The 25283-nt window shown below is 35.4% G+C and overlaps 1 protein-coding gene and 1 long non-coding RNA gene across 5 annotated transcripts; both read left to right on the top strand.

Annotated features, from left to right (window-relative positions):
- The first annotated feature begins 9264 nt into the window (after positions 1-9264).
- LOC132554882 (high mobility group protein 20A-like) lies at positions 9265-21078 on the top strand. 4 transcript variants are annotated; one of them, XM_060219213.1, is made up of 11 exons: positions 9265-9289; positions 10368-10496; positions 10939-11003; positions 12577-12623; positions 13943-14152; positions 14545-14650; positions 15023-15054; positions 16934-17012; positions 17675-17890; positions 19326-19464; positions 20263-21078. In XM_060219213.1, the coding sequence occupies exons 2-11, from the start codon at positions 10381-10383 to the stop codon at positions 20273-20275; spliced, it is 1023 nt and encodes a 340-aa protein (XP_060075196.1). In that variant the 5' UTR covers positions 9265-9289; positions 10368-10380; the 3' UTR covers positions 20276-21078. The 4 variants fall into 4 exon arrangements, with proteins under 4 accessions (XP_060075196.1, XP_060075197.1, XP_060075195.1 ...); XM_060219214.1 differs by lacking the exon at positions 9265-9289 and adding an exon at positions 9322-9432; XM_060219212.1 differs by lacking the exon at positions 9265-9289 and adding an exon at positions 9322-9538.
- Positions 21079-21082: 4 nt separating this feature from the next.
- Positions 21083-24403, top strand: LOC132554883 (uncharacterized). Its single transcript, XR_009554406.1, has 2 exons — positions 21083-21896; positions 21946-24403. It is a non-coding gene; the product is annotated as an uncharacterized LOC132554883 (long non-coding RNA).
- The last annotated feature ends 880 nt before the right edge of the window (positions 24404-25283 follow it).

Raw genomic sequence — 25283 nt, 5'->3', positions numbered from 1 at the left:
ACTGATAACATAGTAGTTATGTAATGGGTGTTATAACGCTGATAACAGGGTAGTAATGTAATGGGTGCTATAACGCTGACAACAGGGTAGTTATGTAATGGGTGTTAGTACACTGACAACAGGGTAGAAATGTAATGGGTGTTATTACACTGATAACATAGTAGTTATGTAATGGGTGTTATAATGCTGATAACAGGGTAGTTATGTAATGGGTGCTATAACACTGATAACAGGGTAGTTATGTAATGGGTGTTATTACACTGATAACATAGTAGTTATGTAATGGGTGTTATTACACTGACAATAGGGTAGTTGTGTAATGGGTATTATTACACTGATAACATAGTAGTTATGTAATGGGTGTTATTATACTGACAATAGGGTAGTTGTGTAATGGGTGTTATAACACTGATAACATGGTAGTTATTTAATGGGTGTTATGACACTGAGAACAAGGTAGTTATGTAATGGGTGTTATTACACTGATAACATAGTAGTTATGTAATGGGTGTTATTACACTGACAATAGGGTAGTTGTGTAATGGGTGTTATAACACTGATTACAGGGTAGTTATTTAATGTGTGTTAATACACTGACAATAGGGTAGTTATGTAATGGGTGTTATAACACTGATAACAAGGTAGTTATGTAATGGGTGTTATTACACTGACAACAGGGTAGTTATGTAATGGGTGTTATTACACTGATAACAGGGTAGTTATGTAATGGGTGTTATTACACTGATAACATAGTAGTTATGTAATGGGTGTTATTACACTGATAACAGGGTAGTTATGTTAAGGGTTTAATTACACTGATAACAGGGTAGTTATTTAATGTGTGTTATTACACTGATAACAGGGTGGTTATGTGATGTGTGTTATAACACTGATAACAGGGTAGTTATGTGATGTGTGTTATTACACTGATAACAGGGTAGTTACGCGATGGGTGTTATAACACTGATAACAGGGTAGTTATGTAATGGGTGTTATAACACTTACAACAGGGTAGTTATGTAATGGGTGTTATTACACTGATAACAGGGTAGTTATGTTAAGGGTTTAATTACACTGATAACAGGGTAGTTATTTAATGTGTGTTATTACACTGATAACAGGGTGGTTATGTGATGTGTGTTATAACACTGATAACAGGGTAGTTATGTGATGTGTGTTATTACACTGATAACAGGGTAGTTACGTGATGGGTGTTATAACACTGATAACAGGGTAGTTATGTAATAGGTGTTATTACACTGACAATAGGGTAGTTGTGTAATGGGTGTTATAACACTGATAACAGGGTAGTTATGTAATGGGTGTTATAACACTGATAACAGGGTAGTTATGTGATGTGTGTTATAACACTGATAACAGGGTAGTTATGTAATGGGTGTTATAACACTGATAGCAGGGTAGTTATGTAATGGGTGTTATAACACTGATAACTGGGTAGTTATGTGATGGGTGTTATAACACTGATAACAGGGTAGTTATGTAATGGGTGTTATAACACTGATAACAGGGTAGTTATGTAATGGGTGTTATAACACTGATAACAGGGTAGTTATGTAATGGGTGTTATTTCACTGGTAACATAGTAGTTATGTAATGGGTGTTATAACACTGATAACAGGGTAGTTATGTAATGGGTGTTATTTCACTGGTAACAGGGTAGTTATGTAATGGGTGTTATTTCACTGGTAACAGGGTAGTTATGTAATGGGTGTTATTTCACTGGTAACTGGGTAGTTATGTAATGGGTGTTATAACACTGATAACAGGGTAGTTATGTAATGGGTGTTATTTCACTGGTAACAGGGTAGTTATGTAATGGGTGTTATAACACTGATAACAGGGTAGTTATGTAATGGGTGTTATAACACTGATAACAGGGTAGTTATGTAATGGGTGTTATAACACTGATAACAGGGTAGTTATGTAATGGGTGTTATAACACTGATAACAGGGTAGTTATGTAATGGGTGTTATAACACTGGTAACATAGTAGTTATGTAATGGGTGTTATAACACTGGTAACATAGTAGTTATGTAATGGGTGTTATAACACTGGTAACATAGTAGTTATGTAATGGGTGTTATAACACTGATAACAGGGTATTTATGTAATGGGTGTTATGGGTGTTATAACACTGATAACAGTGTAGTTATGTGATGGGTGTTATAACACTGATAACAGGGTAGTTATGTAATGGGTGTTATAACACTGATAACAGGGTAGTTATGTAATGGGTGTTATAACACTGATAACATAGTAGTTATGTAATGGGTGTTATAACACTGGTAACATAGTAGTTATGTAATGGGTGTTACACTGGTAACATAGTAGTTATGTAATGGGTGTTATAACACTGGTAACGGAGGTATATAGAGGTTGAATTATTATGATTAGTATTACATGTGTCAGGTATATACTATCTATAGAGATACCACTTGTGGGTTTGCCTGTGTATTATATATGTTGTAAACAAATTTCTTACGTTTAGATCAGTTCTTTTTTCATTAAAACATTGGCCTTCAGACCTCACTCTGACAATTTGTTCAATGTCATGCTTGGCTAATTTGAAACTGTACTGTATAAGCTTTTAAATCTACTCATTCGTTAAGCCTTTACAGATCACATCTCCTGACTGTAGCAGCAGTTTGAGGAAAGTGTTAAGTACTACTTTAACCCAATTTCTCAGTTTTAACATCTTTAATGAATTAATGTTACAGAAGACATATGGAGAGCTCAGTAGGTCTACTGTGGTTATAACTGAGGCACTCTGTAACGTAGAACACATCTCTATCAATGTATCATGTCCTACATTTAAATCCTCTTAGTCTACACAGCCTTAATGCAGTCTTTACTCACAGTGCTATCTACACGCTAATACAAAGGAAATATTATTGCGACAAAAATAGCTCACTTTGAAAATATTTTGTTAGGACAGTGAATACAACTCGTACATGGATGTCTTGTCTGGATTTTCAGAGATATACATATATACAACACTACATGTATGTAATGTTTTAGGAAGATTTTACTTTTGATAAATCATAAGAAATCAATTAAAAGTGAGGCCTTGCTTCTGAGATTTACCTGCCACATATATCTAATAATATTACATACTAATTAGAAATCAACTCAAGCCTGATAATAACCCTATGTTAATGTCTTTTGTGATTTCTGATCTGTGTACAAAGACTGTATAGACAATAACTCTGACCAGTGTACAATGTAGATAGTTTAATCTGACCATTTACACTGAAAATGAAATCTAACCATTTATACTGACAGTTAAATCTGACCATTTACACTGAAAATAAAATCTGACTATTTACACTGAGTTAAATCTGACCATTTACACTGACAGTTAAATCTGACCATTTACACTGAAAATTAAATCTGACCATTTACACTGACAGTTAAATCTGACTATTTACACTGACAATTAAATCTGACTATTTACACTGACAATTAAATCTGACTATTTACACTGAGTTAAATCTGGCCATTTACACTGACAGTTAAATCTGACCATTTACACTGACAATTAAATCTGACCATTTACACTGACAATTAAATCTGACCATTTACACTGACAATTAAATCTGACTATTTACACTGACAGTTAAATCTGACTATTTACACTGAAAATTAAATCTGACCATTTACACTGAGTTAAATCTGACCATTTACACTGACAGTTAAATCTGACTATTTACACTGAAAATTAAATCTGACTATTTACACTGAGTTAAATCTGACCATTTACACTGACAGTTAAATCTGACTATTTACACTGACAGTTAAATCTGACCATTTACACTGACAGGTAAATCTGACCATTTACACTGAAAATTAAATCTGACTCTTTACACTGAAAATTAAATCTGACCATTTACACTGACAGTTAAATCTGACCATTTACACTGACAGTTAAATCTGACTATTTACACTGACAGTTAAATCTAACCATTTACACTGAAAATTAAATCTGACCATTTACACTGAGTTAAATCTGACCATTTACACTGACAGTTAAATCTGACTATTTACACTGACAGTTAAATCTGACTATTTACACTGAAAATTAAATCTGACTATTTACACTGAAAATTAAATCTGACCATTTACACTGACAGTTAAATCTGACCATTTACACTGACAATTAAATCTGACCATTTACACTGACAGTTAAATCTAACCATTTACACTGAAAATGAAATCTGACCATTTACACTGAGTTAAATCTGACCATTTACACTGACAGTTAAATCTGACTATTTACACTGACAGTTAAATCTGACTATTTACACTGAAAATTAAATCTGACTATTTACACTGAAAATTAAATCTGACCATTTACACTGACAGTTAAATCTGACCATTTACACTGACAATTAAATCTGACCATTTACACTGACAGTTAAATCTAACCATTTACACTGAAAATGAAATCTGACCATTTACACTGAAAATTAAATCTGACTATTTACACTGAAAATTAAATCTGACCATTTACACTGACAGTTAAATCTGACTATTTACACTGAGTTAAATCTGACTATTTACACTGACAATTAAATCTGACTATTTACACTGACAGTTAAATCTGACTGTTTACACGGAGTTAAATCTGACTATTTACACTGACAATTAAATCTGACTATTTACACTGAAAATTAAATCTGACCATTTACACTGAAAATGAAATCTGACCATTTACACTGAAAATGAAATCTGACCATTTACACTGACAGTTAAATCTGATTATTTAAACTGACAGTTAAATCTAACCATTTACACTGAAAATGAAATCTGACCATTTACACTGAAAATGAAATCTGACCATTTACACTGAAAATGAAATCTGACTCTTTACACTGACAATTAAATCTAACCATTTACACTGACAGTTAAATCTGACTATTTACACTGAGTTAAATCTGACCATTTACACTGAAAATTAAATCTGACTATTTACACTGAAAATGAAATCTGACCATTTACACTGAAAATGAAATCTGACCATTTACACTGAAAATGAAATCTGACCATTTACACTGAAAATAAAATCTGACCATTTACACTGAAAATAAAATCTGACCATTTACACTGAAAATGAAATCTGACCATTTACACTGACAGTTAAATCTAACCATTTACACTGAAAATGAAATCTGACCATTTACACTGAAAATGAAATCTGACCATTTACACTGAAAATAAAATCTGACCATTTACACTGAAAATGAAATCTGACCATTTACACTGACAGTTAAATCTGACTATTTACACTGAAAATTAAATCTGACTATTTACACTGAAAATGAAATATGACTCTTTACACTGACAATTAAATCTGACCATTTACACTGAAAATTAAATCTGACCATTTACACTGACAATTAAATCTTACCCTTTAAACTGACAGTTAAATCTGACCATTTACACTGACAGTTAAATCTGACCATTTACACTGACAGGTAAATCTGACTATTTACACTGACAGTTAACTCTGACCATTTACACTGACAGGTAAATCTGACCATTTACACTGAAAATTAAATCTGACTATTTACACTGACAGTTAAATCTGACCATTTACACTGACAGTTAAATCTGACTATTTACACTGAAAATGAAATCTGACCATTTACACTGAAAATGAAATCTGACCATTTACACTGAAAATAAAATCTGACCATTTACACTGAAAATGAAATCTGACCATTTACACTGACAGTTAAATCTGACTATTTACACTGAAAATTAAATCTGACTATTTACACTGAAAATGAAATATGACTCTTTACACTGACAATTAAATCTGACCATTTACACTGAAAATTAAATCTGACCATTTACACTGAAAATTAAATCTGACTCTTTACACTGACAGGTAAATCTGACCATTTACACTGACAATAAAATCTGACTATTTACACGGAGTTAAATCTGACTATTTACACTGAAAATTAAATCTGACCATTTACACTGAAAATTAAATCTGACCATTCACACAGACAGTTAAATCTGACTATTTACACTGACAGTTAAATCTGACTATTTACACTGAAAATTAAATCTGACTATTTACACTGAAAATTAAATCTGACCATTTACACTGAAAATTAAATCTGACTATTTATACAGACAATTAAATCTGACTATTTACACGGAGTTAAATCTGACTATTTATACTGACAATTAAATCTGACTGTTTACACTGACAGTTAAATCTTACTATTGTCAGTTAAATCTGACTATTTACACCATTAATGGTATCTGACAAATTAAAACTAAGACAATTTTTTGTTTCTGTGATGCCTGAGAAAATACCTCAGACACCAAGCCACTTTAGCCAGTAAAACTTTGAGAAGTTTAATTTCCATGCACTCAGTGCTTTATAAAACAGACAGACCTTGTCACTCATCATTTTCTGCTAACTTTTCCAAGTGGCCACTTACATGTACAGCAGCTGGGAACCACTGCTTACAAGTTATCCAGAAAACCTCTAACGTTCAGGCTGACATGTAGGCTATATGCCTATGTTAAGTACTCTGGGTATTATCATAAACTTTAAAATTCTGGTGAATATTTGCTACATTGGTGGTGCTACATTACAGGGCTCTCACACCCCATTTTGGGGACTGGGGCCCGGGGCCCTTAGAATTGGGAAAAATAGCGGTGTTTTCCTTAGAATTGGGAAAACTTTGGGTCTAAATTAGGAAAAAAGATACTGTTTTGCATTGGGAATGGGGCCGAATATCTGCTCCAAATCTGACAGATCAAGAGCCATGATATTGTACTGTAAAATCTTACCAATGCTTGTATCAGAGGTATAATTCCCTCATATTACCAAAATGACCCTGAGTGTTCACAGGGAGGTCAGCCCGGGTATCAAGTATTATCCAAAATTACCCTGAGTGTTCACAGAGAGGTCAACTCAGGAATCAAGTGTTCACAGGGAGGTCAACCCAGTAATGAAGTATTATCCAAAATGACCCTGAGTGTTCACAGAGAGGTCAACCCAGTAATCAAATATTATCCAAAATGACCCTGAGTGTTCACAGGGAGGTCAACCCAGTAACCAAGTATTATCCAAAATGACCCTGAGTGTTCACAGGGAGGTCAACCCAGTAATATCCAAACCTGAAAACTGACCTTTAAACTTGATTCAGTTGTAGTTACTTTAAACTAACACTCTCAAGAACTTTACAGAATTTTTTGTTTCTTTCTTCTTTTTTTTTCTTTTGTTTCCTCATATCAATCATTCTATTTTGACTGTTTAATGCATGGTGACTGTAAGAAAACTGCTCATTTTTTGTTTCTTTTTGCAGTTTAGTCCTTTTATTTTCATCATGATCAATTTTCAATTCTCGACATAAAATTTGTAGTACAGAATAAAAGATATATTTCAATTTTGAACTAATTAATTTCATAGTACTGAGGATAATGTCATTATCAACAATTTCCAAAATTTCAATGATCATTTTTCATCCTACCTATCTACAAGACACTTACTTTTCCTTTTGATTTTTTATCAGGAATTCTATCTTTTTGGATTTCTCACACAAAGTATGAGAAAAAAAAAGATGGCAAATGAAATGTGTGCATGTACTGAAAAGTCGTGAAAAAAAAAGTAAAGAAAAATGGCGAAGGACTCCTTGACCATTTTGGTTAAAGGTGGTTTCTCAAGCATGTTGGTGAACTGTTTCCTAACCATTTTGGGAAATGGACAATTGTACCCAAAACTATTTGGGTGAAATGTTCCCTACGCAATCATTTTGGTAAAAGATCTTTTTTACCATTTTGATGAAAGGTTCCCTGGTTGTTCTCCTTAAGGGTTTTCTATCCCTTTTGATAAATTGCTTCCTAATCATCTTGGTAAAGATTTCCTAACCATTATTTTAGTGAATGCAAAGTCTCCAAAAATAAAATCTTTCATTTGAAGCTTTATGTTTGCATCCATAATATTCATGGACTAAACAAAGGTGTATTTTTATACAAACTTAAAGAATTTTTTTCTAAAACAGAACATTTCAAATTCTCTGCAAGGTAGCAATTCTATGTTAATGTTAAACGAATAATGTGATTTTTAAAATGTTTCATTAAAACATCAAAGATGTTTTTCGTGGCACACATTTTTAAAACTAAGCAATTTGTGATATATATAACAAACAAAACAGGTGAAAAATAGTTTCTTTTTAAGTACATTTCAGTTCTAAATGTATTGATAAAATTGTAAATGTCCCTGAATCAGTGGAAATTATGTAAATATATTCAAATAATCAAACACTATTCTATGTAATTTAGGATGTAAAGTTATGTAATACGTTTACACATATATCCATACAAAAAAAATCAAAACAATATTGAGACTAAAATATATGGACGATGATATATATATATGACTATTAATTATCATATCATTAATTAATTATACTTTATCTAAAATTTACTATCTGTTGACTCTAACATTACATTTTACTAGAGTTTAACTTGATGTTTAAAAATAGACCAAATTATGCATGTTATAGTGTTATGTTACCAACATTTGACGTAATAACGGTACAGTATAAAAACAGTTCTATAGTAAATAATGGCGAATATCGCGATCTAGAGAGGAACACAATCTTAACGTAATATGCTCGTGTTGTTCAACACAAAATGGCAGTCATTGTATACAATCAAAAATCCAATATCCTCTCAGAGCGAAACAATCCTTTATCAGCTGTCAAAATCGATATTGACACATTCGACCTGTCATCGCTTGTTTTATTTCATGTTTTCACGATTATTTATTCAATTTATCATAAAACAATTTTCATTCGCGATCTACGTGTTTGTATTTCAAAAAAAATGTCTGTTTCAACCTTAAAAGTGTAAATGATCTCACCTCCATTTCAAGCCATTCTCTGTTCCCTGACAAAGGATCTCTGTTGTGTATTTACTCGACAGTTCTTGTCCAGTCATGGTTGAAATGTAAATAGAGACCACATGGGACATTAATTATCGCCGCATTGCGCTTCCGGTCTGTAAAACCATGCGCCGTCCGGTGTATTCTCTAAAAATATTACATATTTCTTGTGAATTATTTTGTGTAAACTTTCATAATATTGTATTCAATGAAGCAGACATTGTCAGTTTTTCATATGAATTTTACCAAAACCTGCTAAAGTAATCGAAAAATAACTTGTTACATTTTGAACTATTTTATGATTTATATCACTGCGCGAGCAGGAGAACGGACACCCCGCCATTGCTGATTAACAGGTACCCCCCCTCTAAGGGGCTATTGGTGAATAATGTCAACATTACCACATGGCCACATGTATTTTGGTTTATGTTGTTTTCAAGTTCTAAGTCAACTGGTTGTATTGAAGTGTGCAACTTATCGGAAGTTTCTCGATGTTCAAGTTATGCATTGAGAGCCGCAACATGCGTTTCTTTGAGTGTTGAAGGCTATTAATATATTTGCCGATACACACCGCTTTGCTATCGCGCTCTTGGTCACAAAACAAGGTGTTTGTCGATCTGCTATTCGTGAAAGAAAGAAGTGCTGTAGTCTCGGCTAATGGCGAAGGAAACTAAGGCTTATATAATCAGTATATGGTCTCAAAAAGTTTTTCACAATATTAATCATAAAGACCAAGTCGGGGTGTCCTTGCTCTAACATCATGTTCTAAAGGTTACTGATATGGGATATGCCGTTTTTGTTTTGAGATTGATCAGAAAAAAACGGCCAAAGATTAAGTCAATTTCTTGTATGAATTTTCACATTTCATATAATTAATAAATGTAGACGAGAAAAATATCTTTTAAAGAACAAATAAAGATCACACAATGTTGGGTGCCAACATCCCTCTGGGATCTCTCCTAATATATTCTACTCTTTCTTATACCATGCATAATCATACACTATATCGGTCACTGATAGCCTTAGCGCTCAAAATGCAATCTAGCCCCTCAATTTCCTATTACCTCAGATGATGAAAGGCACAATGGCATGTAATGATGGGGAGAAGTCGGGGCCCATACAAGTTCCCTCCCCTAGAAACATCAATACATGCCCCTGTGGTCGCAGACACCAAATCAATAACTAGATATGGTGATACTTAAAAATATTAAATTACTTGCTGTACCAATCATTCTGATTTTTAGATTAAAAAGATCTAGGTGTAATTACAAATCTTTGTAAATAATAAGTGGACTGCAGTATAGATTAATTCTTGGATTGTTAATTACATTACTGAATCGGGACTTTAACATTAGGATCTAACAACATCCTTAATATTTACACAAAGTATTTGTCATTTAAGGTTGTTATACTTCTGTAGTTCAACATTTTCAGTTGAGCAGTGAAGATGATGGACCTTGGACCTGGGTCAGGCAACACTATGTTGTCTGGGTTACGACTAAACTTTGAAGGATTTGATGATGATGTCTCAAAGGAGAGCCACGACCTTACAGTGGATGCGTCGTAAGTGTACAAGTTGTAGTAACTATTGTGTAGATGAAAGGCACATGCTCTTCATTGCCTGATATGTGGGTGAACAGTATGTATACAGGGCTCTTGATCTGCCAGATTTGGGGCTGATATTCAGCCCCATTCCCAATGCAAAATAGTATCTTTTTTTCCCAATTTAGACTCGAAGTTTTCCCAATTCTAAGAAAAACACCATTATTTTTCTCAATTCTAAGGGCCCCAGGCCCCAGTCCCAAAATGGGGTGTGAGAGCCCTGATATACCTACCAGTTATTGCTTTGTTAGTGTATTAACAGTACCAGTTATTGTCTTGTAGGAACATTGATCATATTTCTGTATCATTAGGTAGTTATTGAAGATGTTCAATAATTCACCAATGACGTACTTTGTGACTGTGAACTGATTCTTTTATTTCAAGGTTGACTTTTATTTTCCAGTTTCTCCAATCCTGATAGTTCATTCATCACTTCACATAGTCAAGGACTTGGTGATTTAGCTCAAGGTATGGTATACACTCAGTAACACTGTACTTTATATCATCACAGTCTAAAATGGAAAAATAATGTTATATGCGGAGAAACTGCAACTAAAATGTCAGGTATTGAGACAGTCTAAAATGGAGGAATATTGTTATATATGGAGAAACTGCATCTAAAATGCCAGGTATTGAGACCGTCTAAAATGGAGGAATATTGTTATATATGGAGAAACTGCATCTAAAATGCCAGGTATTGAGACCGTCTAAAATGGAGGAATATTGTTATATATGGAGAAACTGCATCTAAAATGTCAGATATTGAGAGGGTCTGAAATTGAGGAATATTGTCAGATATAAAGAGACTGTCTAAAATGGAGGAATATTGTCGGATATAGAGAGACCGTCTAAAATGGAGGAATATTGTCAAATATAGAGAGACAGTCTAAAATGGAGGAATATTGTCAGATATAGAGAGAAAGTCGAAAATAGAGGAATATTGTCAGATATAAAGAGACTGTCTAAAATAGAGGAATATTGTCAGATATAAAGAGACTGTCTAAAATGGAGGAATATTGTCGGATATAGAGAGACCGTCTAAAATGGAGGAATATTGTCAAATATAGAGAGACAGTCTAAAATGGAGGAATATTGTCAGATATAGAGAGAAAGTCGAAAATAGAGGAATATTGTCAGATATAAAGAGACTGTCTAAAATAGAGGAATATTGTCATATAAAGAGACCGTCTTAAATGGAGGAATATTGTCAGATAAAGAGAGACCGTCTAAAATGGAAAAATAATGTTATATACGGAGAAACTGCATCTAAAATGGAGGAATATTGTCGGATATAGAGAGACTGTCTAAAATGGAGGAATATTGTCAGATATAGAGAGACAGTCTAAAATGGAGGAATATTGTCAGATATAGAGAGACTGTCTAAAATGGAGGAATATTGTCAGATATAGAGAGACAGTCAAAAATAGAGGAAGATTGTCAGATATAGAGAGACAGTCAAAAATAGAGGAATATTGTCAGATAAAGAGAGAATGTCTAAAATGGAGGAATATTGTCAGATATAGAGAAACAATCTTAAATAGAGGAATATTGTCAGATATAGAGAGACCATTTAAAATGGAAAAATAATGTTATATACGGAGAAACTGCATCTAAAATGGAGGAATATTGTCAGATATAGAGAGACTGTCTAAAATGGAGGAATATTGTCAGATATAGAGAGACAGTCTAAAATGGAGGAATATTGTCAGATATAGAGAGACCGTCTAAAATGGAGGAATATTGTCAGATATAGAGAGACCATCTAAAATGGAGGAATATTGTCAGATATAGAGAGACCATCTAAAATGGAGGAATATTGTCAGATATAGAGAGACCATCTAAAATGGAGGAATATTGTCAGATATAGAGAGACAGTCTAAAATGGAGGAATATTGTCTGATATAGAGAGACCGTCTAAAATGGAGGAATATTGTCAGATATAGAGAGACAGTCTAAAATGGAGGAATATTGTGAGGTTGGCTATTTTTCCTATAGCTTCTTTTGTTTCTGTGTAAAATTCCGATGTTTGCTTGTTTTTCAGTCACACAAATAACAAGTACAGAAGCTGATGGAGCTGCTCCTCTCGAGGTGGGTATATGGTTATATATATTCTTGTATGGTTAACTGTATATTGTTGTCTGTAGCCAGGACAAGGACCTGTAGGGTTTACTGGTTCTGAGATCTGATCCCATTAAAGAGTGGGGCCCCATTAATTCACAGTTAATCTTGTTCCCCTTGTATCCAGCTGGAAATACTAAAATCCAGATCTCCCTAACATTAATTTGCCACTCTTATCTGGTTGCCTCAGTATCTGTCTACAGTCGGTAAATTTGGGAACAGATCACCATTTTGCAGTATAAAAAGTCCCTCAAATCCAGCTGCTAATTTTCATCGTGCCTCTGGCTGGATATGCTGGCTATCTGACAACAGGTTGGATGCAATGAAAGCATGTTTTTTGTTTACTATTAATCTGTTTATCAATTTACTGGTGCAGTTGTGTCATTTTGACTTGTCGCTGGTCAAGTAATTAAGTTCTCTGAATACCACTACATTTGTCTTGATCACGTGTTTGGCTGTTGGTAACAAATGAATGGACGAGGACCCATAGTATACAAATAATGCATGATTCACCTGTAGTGAATTGTGTTTATTTATAAGGAGCTGTTTTAACCATCGGTCATCATTATTATTTTTTGTTGGTTTGTTTCTCTTTGAAAACTGTTCAGATTACAGTGAGTAAATGGGAAGGCCCTGGTCATTTTCTCTGCCTTCCAAGTTAATGTTTAACTAGTGGTAATTTCACTGACCAGATTTAGCTTGGGACAATATTGTTCACGGCAGGATAAATATTCTAGCATCAGCAATGTTTCCTAACATTCACTCATAATTGCTTACAAGAAGTATGACGTTTTACCCCAACTGCTACGTGAGAAAATGCAATGTTAAAGTATAATAGAATCAATTGGAGTAATACTATTTGATGTATGCTGTCTTGTTTCTGACAAGGGACATAACTCCTACAGATCATGGTCTGTTTCAGTAATCCATCTGCTTCGCTATCCAGCCACTTTTGCTTGAAAGGTGACATGATTAATGTGGCTCAGCTGTACACATATGTGTAGTATTGATACCACTATATAATACATGTTAGTTCTGTTAAAGGGACAGGGAAAGCAGGGCTTAAATGTAGAAGAATGGGGAGAATTTTTAAGGATATGTGACAACAACTCTTGTTGTCTAGTTTCTAGGTAACACAAAATGGAAGAGCTACCATCAGACACATTGCTAGTGAAACTAATATTGGGGATTATTATGCTTAACAGGGACAAGAAATGAGGGACATATGATATTTTGGTGTTTTTACCAATTTTTTTAAGAGCAAATGTAGACAATGATTGTTTCTTTAGGGTGTGAAGAAGAAAGGAGGATGGCCAAAAGGGAAGAAGAGGAAGCGAGTGAGGGATACAAATGCACCCAAGCCACCTCTGACAGGATATGTCCGGTTCCTGAATGAGAGGCGTGAGACATTAAGAAAGGAGAACCCTAGTACGGCTTTTACTGACCTGTTAAGACTACTGGGCGCGGAATGGTCTAAACTTCCTCAACACGATAAACAAGTAAGATCTCATATATCTCTAAAAACATCGTAGTATATCATGATTTGTCTAATACAAATACAGGGGAGATAATTCAGGAATCAGTCTGTAATATCATGTCTCTATAACCACTTAACACTGTTTCAGAGGTACCTAGACGAGGCAGAAAAGGGTAGTAAAATCCTAGTATATCATGATTGGTCTAATACAAATACAGGGGAGATAATTCAGGAATCAGTCTGTAATATCATGTCTCTATAACCACTTAACACTGTTTCAGAGGTACCTAGATGAGGCAGAAAAGGATAGTAAAATCCTAGTATATCATGATTGGTCTAATACAAATACAGGGGAGATAATTCGGGCATCAGTCTGTAATATCATGTCTCTATAACCACTTAACACTGTTTCAGAGGTACCTAGATGAGGCAGAAAAGGATAAAGAGCGTTACATGAAAGAGATGGAGAGCTACCAAAAAACGGAGGCATACAAATTATTCCGTGAGAAGAAGATGAAAGGTTTGCATTAATGGTCCACGACATTAGTGATATCAGATGGATTTTGCTGATTTATGGGACTCAGATTTTGAGTCCTTGACACGTTAACTTCCTGTCGAGACCCACATATGGTTGTTTTTTCAGAATTTGTAAGAAAAATTCATGTGATTAATCAGTTACTGTCTATGTCTTCCTGGCTTTTGTCACAAAACCTCAATCAGATTGCTGATAGTGTAAATCACTTGATCTCGCAAGGAACTATGTTTTAAGTGTATATAAATGTATATAAAGTTAGAACGCTTCATCCGTGTATATGGACAGGATACATCATCTGTAATTATCAATGATCATTTTTTTTTTCCTTGACTTTAATTTTTATTTTTTTTACTTCAGAATCATCTGGGTTCAACAGTTCTACATTAGATGTAAGTAAAACATGTTTGTAAATTGTTCAGTAACTCTGTTTATTTAGTGGTAACTCAAGATTCAGTCACTGTTCATTGAGTGGTAAATCACCCAGTCACTGTTCATTAAGTGGTAAATCATTCAGTCACTGTTCATTTAGTGGTAAATCACTCAGTCACTCTGTTCATTTAGTGGTAAATCACTCAGTCATTGTTCATTTAGTGGTAAATCATTCAGTCACTCTGTTCAATTAGTGGTAAATCACTCAGTCATTGGTCATTTAGTGGTAAATCACTCTGTCATTGGTCATTTAGTGGTAAATCACTCTGTCATTGTTCATTTAGTGGTAAATCATTCAGTCACTCTGTTCATTTAGTGGTAAATCATTCAGTCACTCTGTTCATTTAGTGGTAAATCATTCAGTCACTCTGTTCATTTAGTGGTAAATCATTCAGTCACTGTTCATTTAGTGGTAAATCACTCAGTCACTCTGTTCATTTAGTGGTAAATCACTCAGTCACTGTTTATTTAGTGGTAAATCAGTGTTCATTTAGTGGTAAATCATTCAGTCACTCTGTTCATTTAGTGGTAAATCATTCAGTCACTCTGTTCATTAAGTGGTAAATCATTCAGTCACTCTGTTCATTTAGTGGTAAATTACTCAGTCACTCTGTTCATTTAGTGGTAAATCATTCAGTCACTCTGTTTATTTAGTGGTAAATCATTCAGTCACTGTTTATTTAGTGGTAAATTACTCAGTCATTGTTCATTTAGTGGTAAATCATTCAGTCACTCTGTTCATTAAGTGGTAAATCATTCAGTCACTCTGTTCATTTAGTGGTAAATCACTCAGTCACTCTGTTCATTAAGTGGTAAATCATTCAGTCACTCTGTTCATTTAGTGGTAAATCATTCAGTCACTCTGTTTATTTAGTGGTAAATCATTCAGTCACTCTGTTTATTTAGTGGTAAATCATTCAGTTACTCTGTTCATTTAGTGGTAAATCATTCAGTCACTCTGTTTATTTAGTGGTAAATCATTCAGTTACTCTGTTTATTTAGTGGTAAATCATTCAGTCACTGTTCATTAAGTGGTAAATCACTCAGTCACTCTGTTCATTTAGTGGTAAATCATTCAGTCACTGTTTATTTAGTGGTAAATCATTCAGTCACTCTGTTTATTTAGTGGTAAATCATTCAGTTACTCTGTTTATTTAGTGGTAAATCACTCTGTCATTGTTCATTTAGTGGTAAATCATTCAGTCACTCTGTTCATTTAGTGGTAAATCACTCAGTCACTGTTTATTTAGTGGTAAATCACTCAGTCACTGTTCATTTAGTGGTAAATCATTCAGTCACTCTGTTCATTTAGTGGTAAATCATTCAGTTACTCTGTTTATTTAGTGGTAAATCATTCAGTCATTGTTCATTTAGTGGTAAATCACTCAGTCACTGTTTATTTAGTGGTAAATCATTCAGTCATTGTTCATTTAGTGGTAAATCATTCAGTTACTCTGTTCATTTAGTGGTAAATCACTCAGTCATTGTTCATTTAGTGGTAAATCATTCAGTTACTCTGTTCATTTAGTGGTAAATCACTCTGTCATTGTTCATTTAGTGGTAAATCATTCAGTCACTCTGTTCATTTAGTGGTAAATCTCTGTTCATTTTGTGGTAAATCACTCAGTCACTGTTTATTTAGTGGTAAATCATTCAGTCATTGTTCATTTAGTGGTAAATCATTCAGTTACTCTGTTCATTTAGTGGTAAATCACTCAGTCACTCTGTTCATTTAGTGGTAAATCATTGCTTGGACATAACTAAGTCCATTTATGTAATGTGAGCTTGCTATTTCAATGTTTATTCTGCGGGATGAATATGCTGATTTTATTGCTGCAGACTCTACATGGCGACGAGGAAAACACAGGCACTTTTGATATTCCTGTCTTCACAGAGGAGTTCCTTGACCATAACAAAGGTATTTCATTGGTTACATGATCTAGTCTGCTATATGTATCAGTTTGATTACATGGATATGGCCACTTGTGAATTCAGATCAAAACCCATCAACAATGTTTTGGTTAAACAAGTAAATACCCATGTTTTTTTTCAGATTTTAATATTCCTGACATTTTAACACTTTGTAAACATTAATTTATCATCCCAAGATACAGCACTGTTTTATCTCTAATCACTTTAACTTAATATTACATTTACAATTATTTCTGTGATCTTGAACAAGCCAGGGCTCTCGATCTGCCAGATTTGGGGCCGAATATTCCCTATGCTAAATAGTATCTTTTTTCCCAATTTAGACCCCAAGTTTTCCCAATTCTAAGGAAAACACCGCTATTTTTCCCAATTCTAAGGGCCCCGGGCCCCAGTCCCAAAATGGGGTGTGAGAGCCCTGCAAGCATTTATTGTTCCATCCTGCAGTTCTCTTATTCGCTAATAAATTAATATAGAAATACCTTAGTAGAAAAATCAATAGTAAGGTTAAGACTTAATTAGTTTTAACCTTGTGAAACTATAAATTGCTTAAAATTCCTTTATTACTTGTTCCTCCCTGTACAAAAATATTTGGATTGAGTGGGAGGTGAGATGTGTAGTGTGATTATAGTGTTAATGATTTCCACACAGCAAGGGAATCAGAGCTCAGACAGTTGAGGAAACAGACAACTGAATTAGAGGAGCAGAATGCCATTCTCAGCAAACATATAGAAAATATGAAACAGGCTATAGAAAAGCTGGAAGTGGAGTCTGTGCAGCAGCGTAGCTCTAACATGGCACTACAGGGTCATCTGGATGGATTGAGAGCCTCTCTAACCTCACACTTCTCCAGTACTCCTCTCCCAGGTAGGTACAGTGTTAGACATGGGGACTGAGAGACTGTCTCACACTTCACCAGTACTCCTCTCCCAGGTAGGTGCAGTGTTAGACATGGGGACTGAGAGACTGTCTCACACTTCTCCAGTACTCCTCTCCCAGGTAGGTGCAGTGTTAGACGTGGGGACTGAGAGACTGTCTCACACTTCTACAGTACTCCTCTCCCAGGTAGGTGCAGTGTTAGACGTGGGGACTGAGAGACTGTCTCACACTTCTCCAGTACTCCTACCCCAGGTAAGTACAGTGTTAGACATGGGGACTGAGAGACTGTCTCACACTTCTCCAGTACTCCTCTCCCAGGCAGGTGCAGTGTTAGACGTGGGGACTGAGAGACTGTCTCACACTTCACCAGTACTCCTCTCCCAGGTAGGTACAGTGTTAGACGTGGGGACTGAGAGACTGTCTCACACTTCTCCAGTACTCCTCTCCCAGGTAGGTACAGTGTTAGACATGGGGACTGAGAGACTGTCTCACACTTCACCAGTACTCCTCTCCCAGGTAGGTGCAGTGTTAGACGTGGGGACTGAGAGACTGTCTCACACTTCTCCAGTACTCCTCTCCCAGGTAGGTACAGTGTTAGACGTGGGGACTGAGAGACTGTCTCACACTTCTCCAGTACTCCTCTCCCAGGTAGGTACAGTGTTAGACATGGGGACTGAGAGACTGTCTCACACTTCACCAGTACTCCTCTCCCAGGTAGGTGCAGTGTTAGACGTGGGGACTGAGAGACTGTCTCACACTTCTCCAGTACTCCTCTCCCAGGTAGGTGCAGTGTTAGACGTGGGGACTGAGAGACTGTCTCACACTTCTTCAGTACTCCTCTCCCAGGTAGGTACAGTGTTAGACATGGGGACTGGGAGTCTGTCACCTCACATTTCTCCAGTACTCCTCTCCCAGGTAAGTACAGTGTTAGACATGGGGACTGAGAGACTGTCTCACACTTCTCCAGTACTCCTCTCCCAGGTAAGTACAGTGTTAGACATGGGGACTGAGAGACTGTCTCACACTTCTCCAGTACTCCTCTCCCAGGTAAGTACAGTGTTATATAACAACTCCTCTCCCACCATGCAGTGTTACTACAGGTACACTTCTCACTCCTCTCCCAGGATAGGTGCAGTGTTATATAACAATCTCTCATTACAAGTGTACATCTCACCATAGATATCATTGTTATATAACAATCTACCATTACTACAGGTACATCTCACCATAGATATCATTGTTATATAACAATCTACCATTACTACAGGTACATCTCACCATAGATATCATTGTTATATAACAATCTACCATTACTACAGGTACATCTCGCCATAGATATCATTGTTATATAACAATCTACCATTACTACAGGTACATCTCAATATAGATATCATTGTTATATAACAATCTACCATTATTACAGGTACTGGTGAACTTCCCACTATAGATACCATTGATGCGTACATGGCTAAACTACACAGCCTCATTCTGGAGTCTCCTCAGGATCACGAATCACTCATTGCAACTGTACGTGATATACTAGGACGACTTAATGTTGAAGGGTAGGTAACTCTGTTTCACTTCTTAAAATTCTTCCTATTTTTTGTCTACATCATAATTTGATCAACTGTATTGTAATGAATAATTACTGGGTCGGTGTTATCCTACGTGTTAACGTGAGAATCATCCTCTAGTGATGCGGTGATCTCCATGTTTATCAGGCAGAGAGAGTGGAATTCTGGACAAGCTAAATGTTAGAAGTACAATGTACATTCAATTTATTTTGTCTGTGCTAAGCCTTGTACATCAACACTACACTGGTTTCAGTCACCAATGTTTCTGATCATTTATAGCTTATAAAAAGCCTTCTCACATATTCCCAGCACCAACTGACTAGTGAACCCAGAGTCGAAGTCTACAAGGATACCCAGTAACAGTGGTACCCATCATACATATCATGAGTTTATTTATGTCTGTGGGATAAAAGAACAGGAAATGTCTATATTTGACTACTAAATGTCTAGAGACCAGACATTTCCTTAATCTTTTGGATATTAATTCACATCACTTTAAAGCATGATTCGTTAAAATGTAACCATGGTAAATACTAGCTGCATTATTTCTCGGCTAAAGAGAACTTCTCTTTAGCTTGATCAGTTGAGCATGAGACTAATGAGCCAGTGGTCCAGAATTCAAATCTGAGGCACTGAAATGGCCTCTGTCACATAATGTTGTTATGAATTACAATAATAACAAAGTGATTTTGTAGGCCCCTAGGGATTCATTATAGCCAAGTGTTACTGTATTACAATATACTGCTTTCAATGGAATAATTTTCATTTGCAATTTTTTAATTTCAGAGATAAATTATGAAGACACAAAGTTGGATTTCACCAGTGTTGTCATTTTAATGACACAGAAGTACACACAAGGACATCACCAGTGTTGGTATAATTATATATACAGACAAGGACATCACCAGTGTTGGTATAATTATATATACAGACAAGGACATCACCAGTGTTGGTATAATTATATATACAGACAAGGACATCACCAGTGTTGTCATTTTAATGACACAGAAGTACACACAAGGACATCACCAGTGTTGTTATAATGATATAGTACACACAATGACATCACCAGTGTTGTTATAATGATATATACAGACAAGGACATCACCAGTGTTGTTATAATGATATCTACAGACAAGGACATCACCAGTGTTGTTATAATGATATATTACACACAAGGACATCACCAGTGTTGTTATAATGATATATACAGACAAGGACATCACCAGTGTTGTTATAATGATATCTACAGACAAGGACATCACCAGTGTTGTTATAATGATATATATACACACAAGGACCTCACCAGTGTTCTTATAATGATATAGTACAGACAAGGACATCACCAGTGTTGTTATAATGATATAGTTCAGACAATGACATCACCAGTGTTGTTATAATGATATAGTTCAGACAATGACATCACCAGTGTTGTTATAATGATATAGTACAGACAATGACATCACCAGTGTTGTTATAATGATATAGTTCAGACAAGGACATCACCAGTGTTGTTATAATGATATAGTTCAGACAATGACATCACCAGTGTTGTTATAATGATATAGTTCAGACAAGGACATCACCAGTGTTGTTATAATGATATAGAAGTACACACAATGACATCACCAGTGTTGGTATAATTATATATACAGACAAGGACATCACCAGTGTTGTCATTTTAATGACACAGAAGTACACACAAGGACATCACCAGTGTTGTCATTTTAATGACACAGAAGTACACACAAGGACATCACCAGTGTTGTCATTTTAATGACACAGAAGTACACACAAGGACATCACCAGTGTTGTCATTTTAATGACACAGAAGTACACACAAGGACATCACCAGTGTTGGTATAATTATATATACAGACAAGGACATCACCAGTGTTGTTATAATGATATAGTACAGACAATGACATCACCAGTGTTGTTATAATGATATAGTACAGACAAGGACATCACCAGTGTTGTTATAATGATATAGTACAGACAAGGACATCACCAGTGTTGTTATAATGATATATACAGACAAGGACCTCACCAGTGTTGTTATAATGATATAGTACAGACAAGGACATCACCAGTGTTGTTATAATGATATAGTACAGACAAGGACATCACCAGTGTTGTTATAATGATATAGTACAGACAAGGACATCACCAGTGTTGTTATAATGATATATACAGACAAGGACATCACCAATAACTGAACTGTAACCTCTACTGACCAGTAACATGCAACTGCCAACATTGCCTTGGAGGCCTCATGACATCAGGCAGCTTCCCATTTGCAATTAGACAACAGTTCTGAAATGTGTTTGAGGATATTAAGTTACTAAATGTAACTTTGATGTCAGTTGTACTGGGTAGATGTCAGTTGTACTGGGTATTATATATGTCAGTTGTACCAGGTATTATAGATGTCAGTTGTACTGGTATTATAGATGTCAGTTGTACCAGGTATTATAGATGTCAGTTGTACTGGGTATTATAGATGTCAGTTGTACTGGGTATTATAGATGTCAGTTGTACTGGGTATTATAGATGTCAGTTGTACTGGGTATTATAGATGTCAGTTGTACTGGGTATTATATATGTCAGTTGTACCAGGTATTATAGATGTCAGTTGTACCGGGTATTATAGATGTCAGTTGTACCGGGTATTATAGATGTCAGTTGTACCGGGTATTATGGATGTCAGTTGTACCGGGTATTATAGATGTCAGTTGTACCAGGTATTATAGATGTCAGTTGTACTGGGTATTATAGATGTCAGTTGTACCAGGTATTATAGATGTCAGTTGTACCAGGTATTATAGATGTCAGTTGTACAAGGTATTATAGATGTCAGTTGTACCAGGTATTATAGATGTCAGTTGTACTGGGTATTATAGATGTCAGTTGTACTGGGTATTATAGATGTCAGTTGTACTGGGTATTATAGATGTCAGTTGTACTGGGTATTATAGATGTCAGTTGTACTGGGTATTATGGATGTCAGTTGTACTGGGTATTATGGATGTCAGTTGTACCGGGTATTATAGATGTGAGTTGTACCAGGTAATATAGATGTCAGTTGTACCAGGTATTATAGATGTCAGTTGTACTGGGTATTATAGATGTCAATTGTACCAGGTATTATAGATGTCAGTTGTACTGGGTATTATAGATGTCAATTGTACCAGGTATTATAGATGTCAGTTGTACCAGGTATTATAGATGTCAGTTGTACTGGGTATTATAGATGTCAGTTCTACTGGGTATTATAGATGTCAGTTGTACCAGGTATTATAGATGTCAGTTGTAGTTTAATTCTCCTACTTGTCATCATCACTGCTTATTTGCATTTTAAGTTTGAAGTTGAAGCTAACGCAATACTATGTATGTATGGCCACATTTCTGTGACAGTGGCAGTCATTGTCTATGATTACATCTCTGTGACAGTGGCAATCATTGCCAGTGGTTAAGCTTTCATGACGTTTTTTGTTGCTATGGTTACACATCTATGACTGTGGCAATTATTACTGTGTGACAGTGTCAGACATCTTTGCTATGTTTAAACCTGTGTGACAGTGTCAGACATCTTTGCTATGTTCAAACCTGTGTGACAGTGCCGGACATCTTTGTTATGTTTAAACATGTGTTACAGTGTCAGACATCTTTGCTATGTTTAAACCTGTGTTACAGTCATTGTCGCTATGGTTTTACTTCTGAGAAAGTTATTGCCATGTGGTGGCAGATATTGCTACAGTTTAACCACTTTGAAGTGAAGAGTTGCTATGGAAACACCTATACAACACTTGTTGCTCTGGGTACACCTGTATGATAGTTTGTGCTATGTTAACACCTCTGTTACAACTGTTGCTAAGGTAACACCTATGATGTTGTTGCTATGGTAATACTTATATGACAGGCATTGCAATGGTAATACCTCTGTGACAGTTGTTGCTATGGTAACACCTTTATGACAATGATAGTGTATATGTTGTCACTTTCTCTGATCCCATTGACACCAGATGAGTCCACATTCTAGTGACATATTATGTAGATTTATTAGCTCACTATCATCAGATGGTTAGCTATTCAAATCACCCTATTTCCATGGTCCATCATCTATTTGTCCCTAAACAATTTTTGTTATCATATTCCTTAAGAAGTTCTGAAGTTCTGTAAATACATTTACACCTGTACAGTTACATCTTGCAGTCAGGCTTGTGTAAATGTATTTACACCTATACAGTTACACCTTGCAGTCAGGCTTGTGTAAATGTATTTACACCTGTACAGTTAGACTGTGCAGCCAGGCTTGTTAAAACGTATTTACACCTGTACAGTTACACTGTAGAGCCAGGCTTGTTTAAATGTATTTACACCTGTACAGTTACACCTTGCAATCAGGCTTGTGTTAATGTATTTACACCTGTACAGTACACTGTGCAGCCGGGCTAGTGTAAAAGTATTTACACCTGTACAGTAACACTCTAGAGCCAGACTTGTGTAAATGTATTTACACCTGTACAGTTACACTGTGCAGCCGGGCTTGTGTAAATGTATTTACACCTGTACCGTTACACTCTAGAGCCGGGCTTGTGTAAATGTATTTACACCTGTACCGTTACACTGTAGAGCCAGGCTTGTGTAAATGTATTTACACCTGTACCGTTACACTGTAGAGCCAGGCTTGTGTAAATGTATTTACACCTGTACCGTTACACTGTAGAGCCAGGCTTGTGCAAATGTATTTACACCTGTACAGTTACACTGTAGAGCCAGGCTTGTGCAAATGTATTTACACCTGTACCGTTACACTCTAGAGCCAGGCTTGTGTGAATGTATTTACACCTGTACAGTTACACTCTAGAGCCAGACTTACACATTTCTATTTATTTTCGTTTTGGAATAAATCAGGAAAAACATGGGAAGGTCTTTGTTGTTTTGTTTATAAAAGCCAGTCATAGTGAACATGTTATGTCAAGAGGAAACACCCATAATGGGTGTTCTTTAGCAAGTCAAACATTTCAGATCTGAAGTGTAAAAATCAAGATCATTGTTACTATAAATAGTATATCGTGTAAAATCAATTTGTAAAAATTAATGTCATTTTCACTCAAAACAGTTAATCTGTCTGATCGGTTCGTAAAAATCAAGGCCTTGTTACTATAAATAGCTAATCATGTCAGATCTGAAGGGAAAATCAAGGCTACTGTTACTGTAAATAGTTAATTGTGTCAGATATGAAACGGAAAATTAAGGCTTTGTTACTTTAAATAGCTAATATGTCAGATCTGAAGGGGAAATCAATTCTGTTACTATAAATAGTTAATTGTGTCAGATCTGAAGGGAAAATCAAGGCTACTGTTACTATAAATAGTTTATTGTGTCAGATATGAAGGGTAAAACCAAGGTCACTGTTAATATAAATTTTGAATCGATATACACTGTAATTGGGCATCCCGTTGGCTCATTCAATTCCACTCAATATTCAAACATGCATCTGAACCTAAATATAAATACCTATATCTATAGTTGCCTTTCAGAAGATCATATATTAAGGTCATTGTTACTATAAATAGAAAATAAAGGTTTAACAATATTCCGGAGTGCCTTTGACCGACATATATCTTTATACACTTAGCTTCCTTATGAATATCAAATTAGCTCTACTGGGTCGATTAAATTCAGCACTATCTTACAATAAAAAGTGCCCTTTAGAATCACGAGGTTAAAATGTGTCACGCTATCAAAGCAGTGGTCTGTACGGCCTTCGGTTAGTTAGGAGATGCTTTGATACAAAGGGA

The sequence above is a fragment of the Ylistrum balloti genome, unplaced genomic scaffold (assembly GCF_031769215.1).
Source record: "Ylistrum balloti isolate Yb309-2 unplaced genomic scaffold, AGI_CSIRO_Ybal_v1 Utg370448, whole genome shotgun sequence".
Classification (NCBI taxonomy): domain Eukaryota; kingdom Metazoa; phylum Mollusca; class Bivalvia; order Pectinida; family Pectinidae; genus Ylistrum; species Ylistrum balloti.
This window is presented reverse-complemented; position numbering and strand designations above follow the sequence as displayed.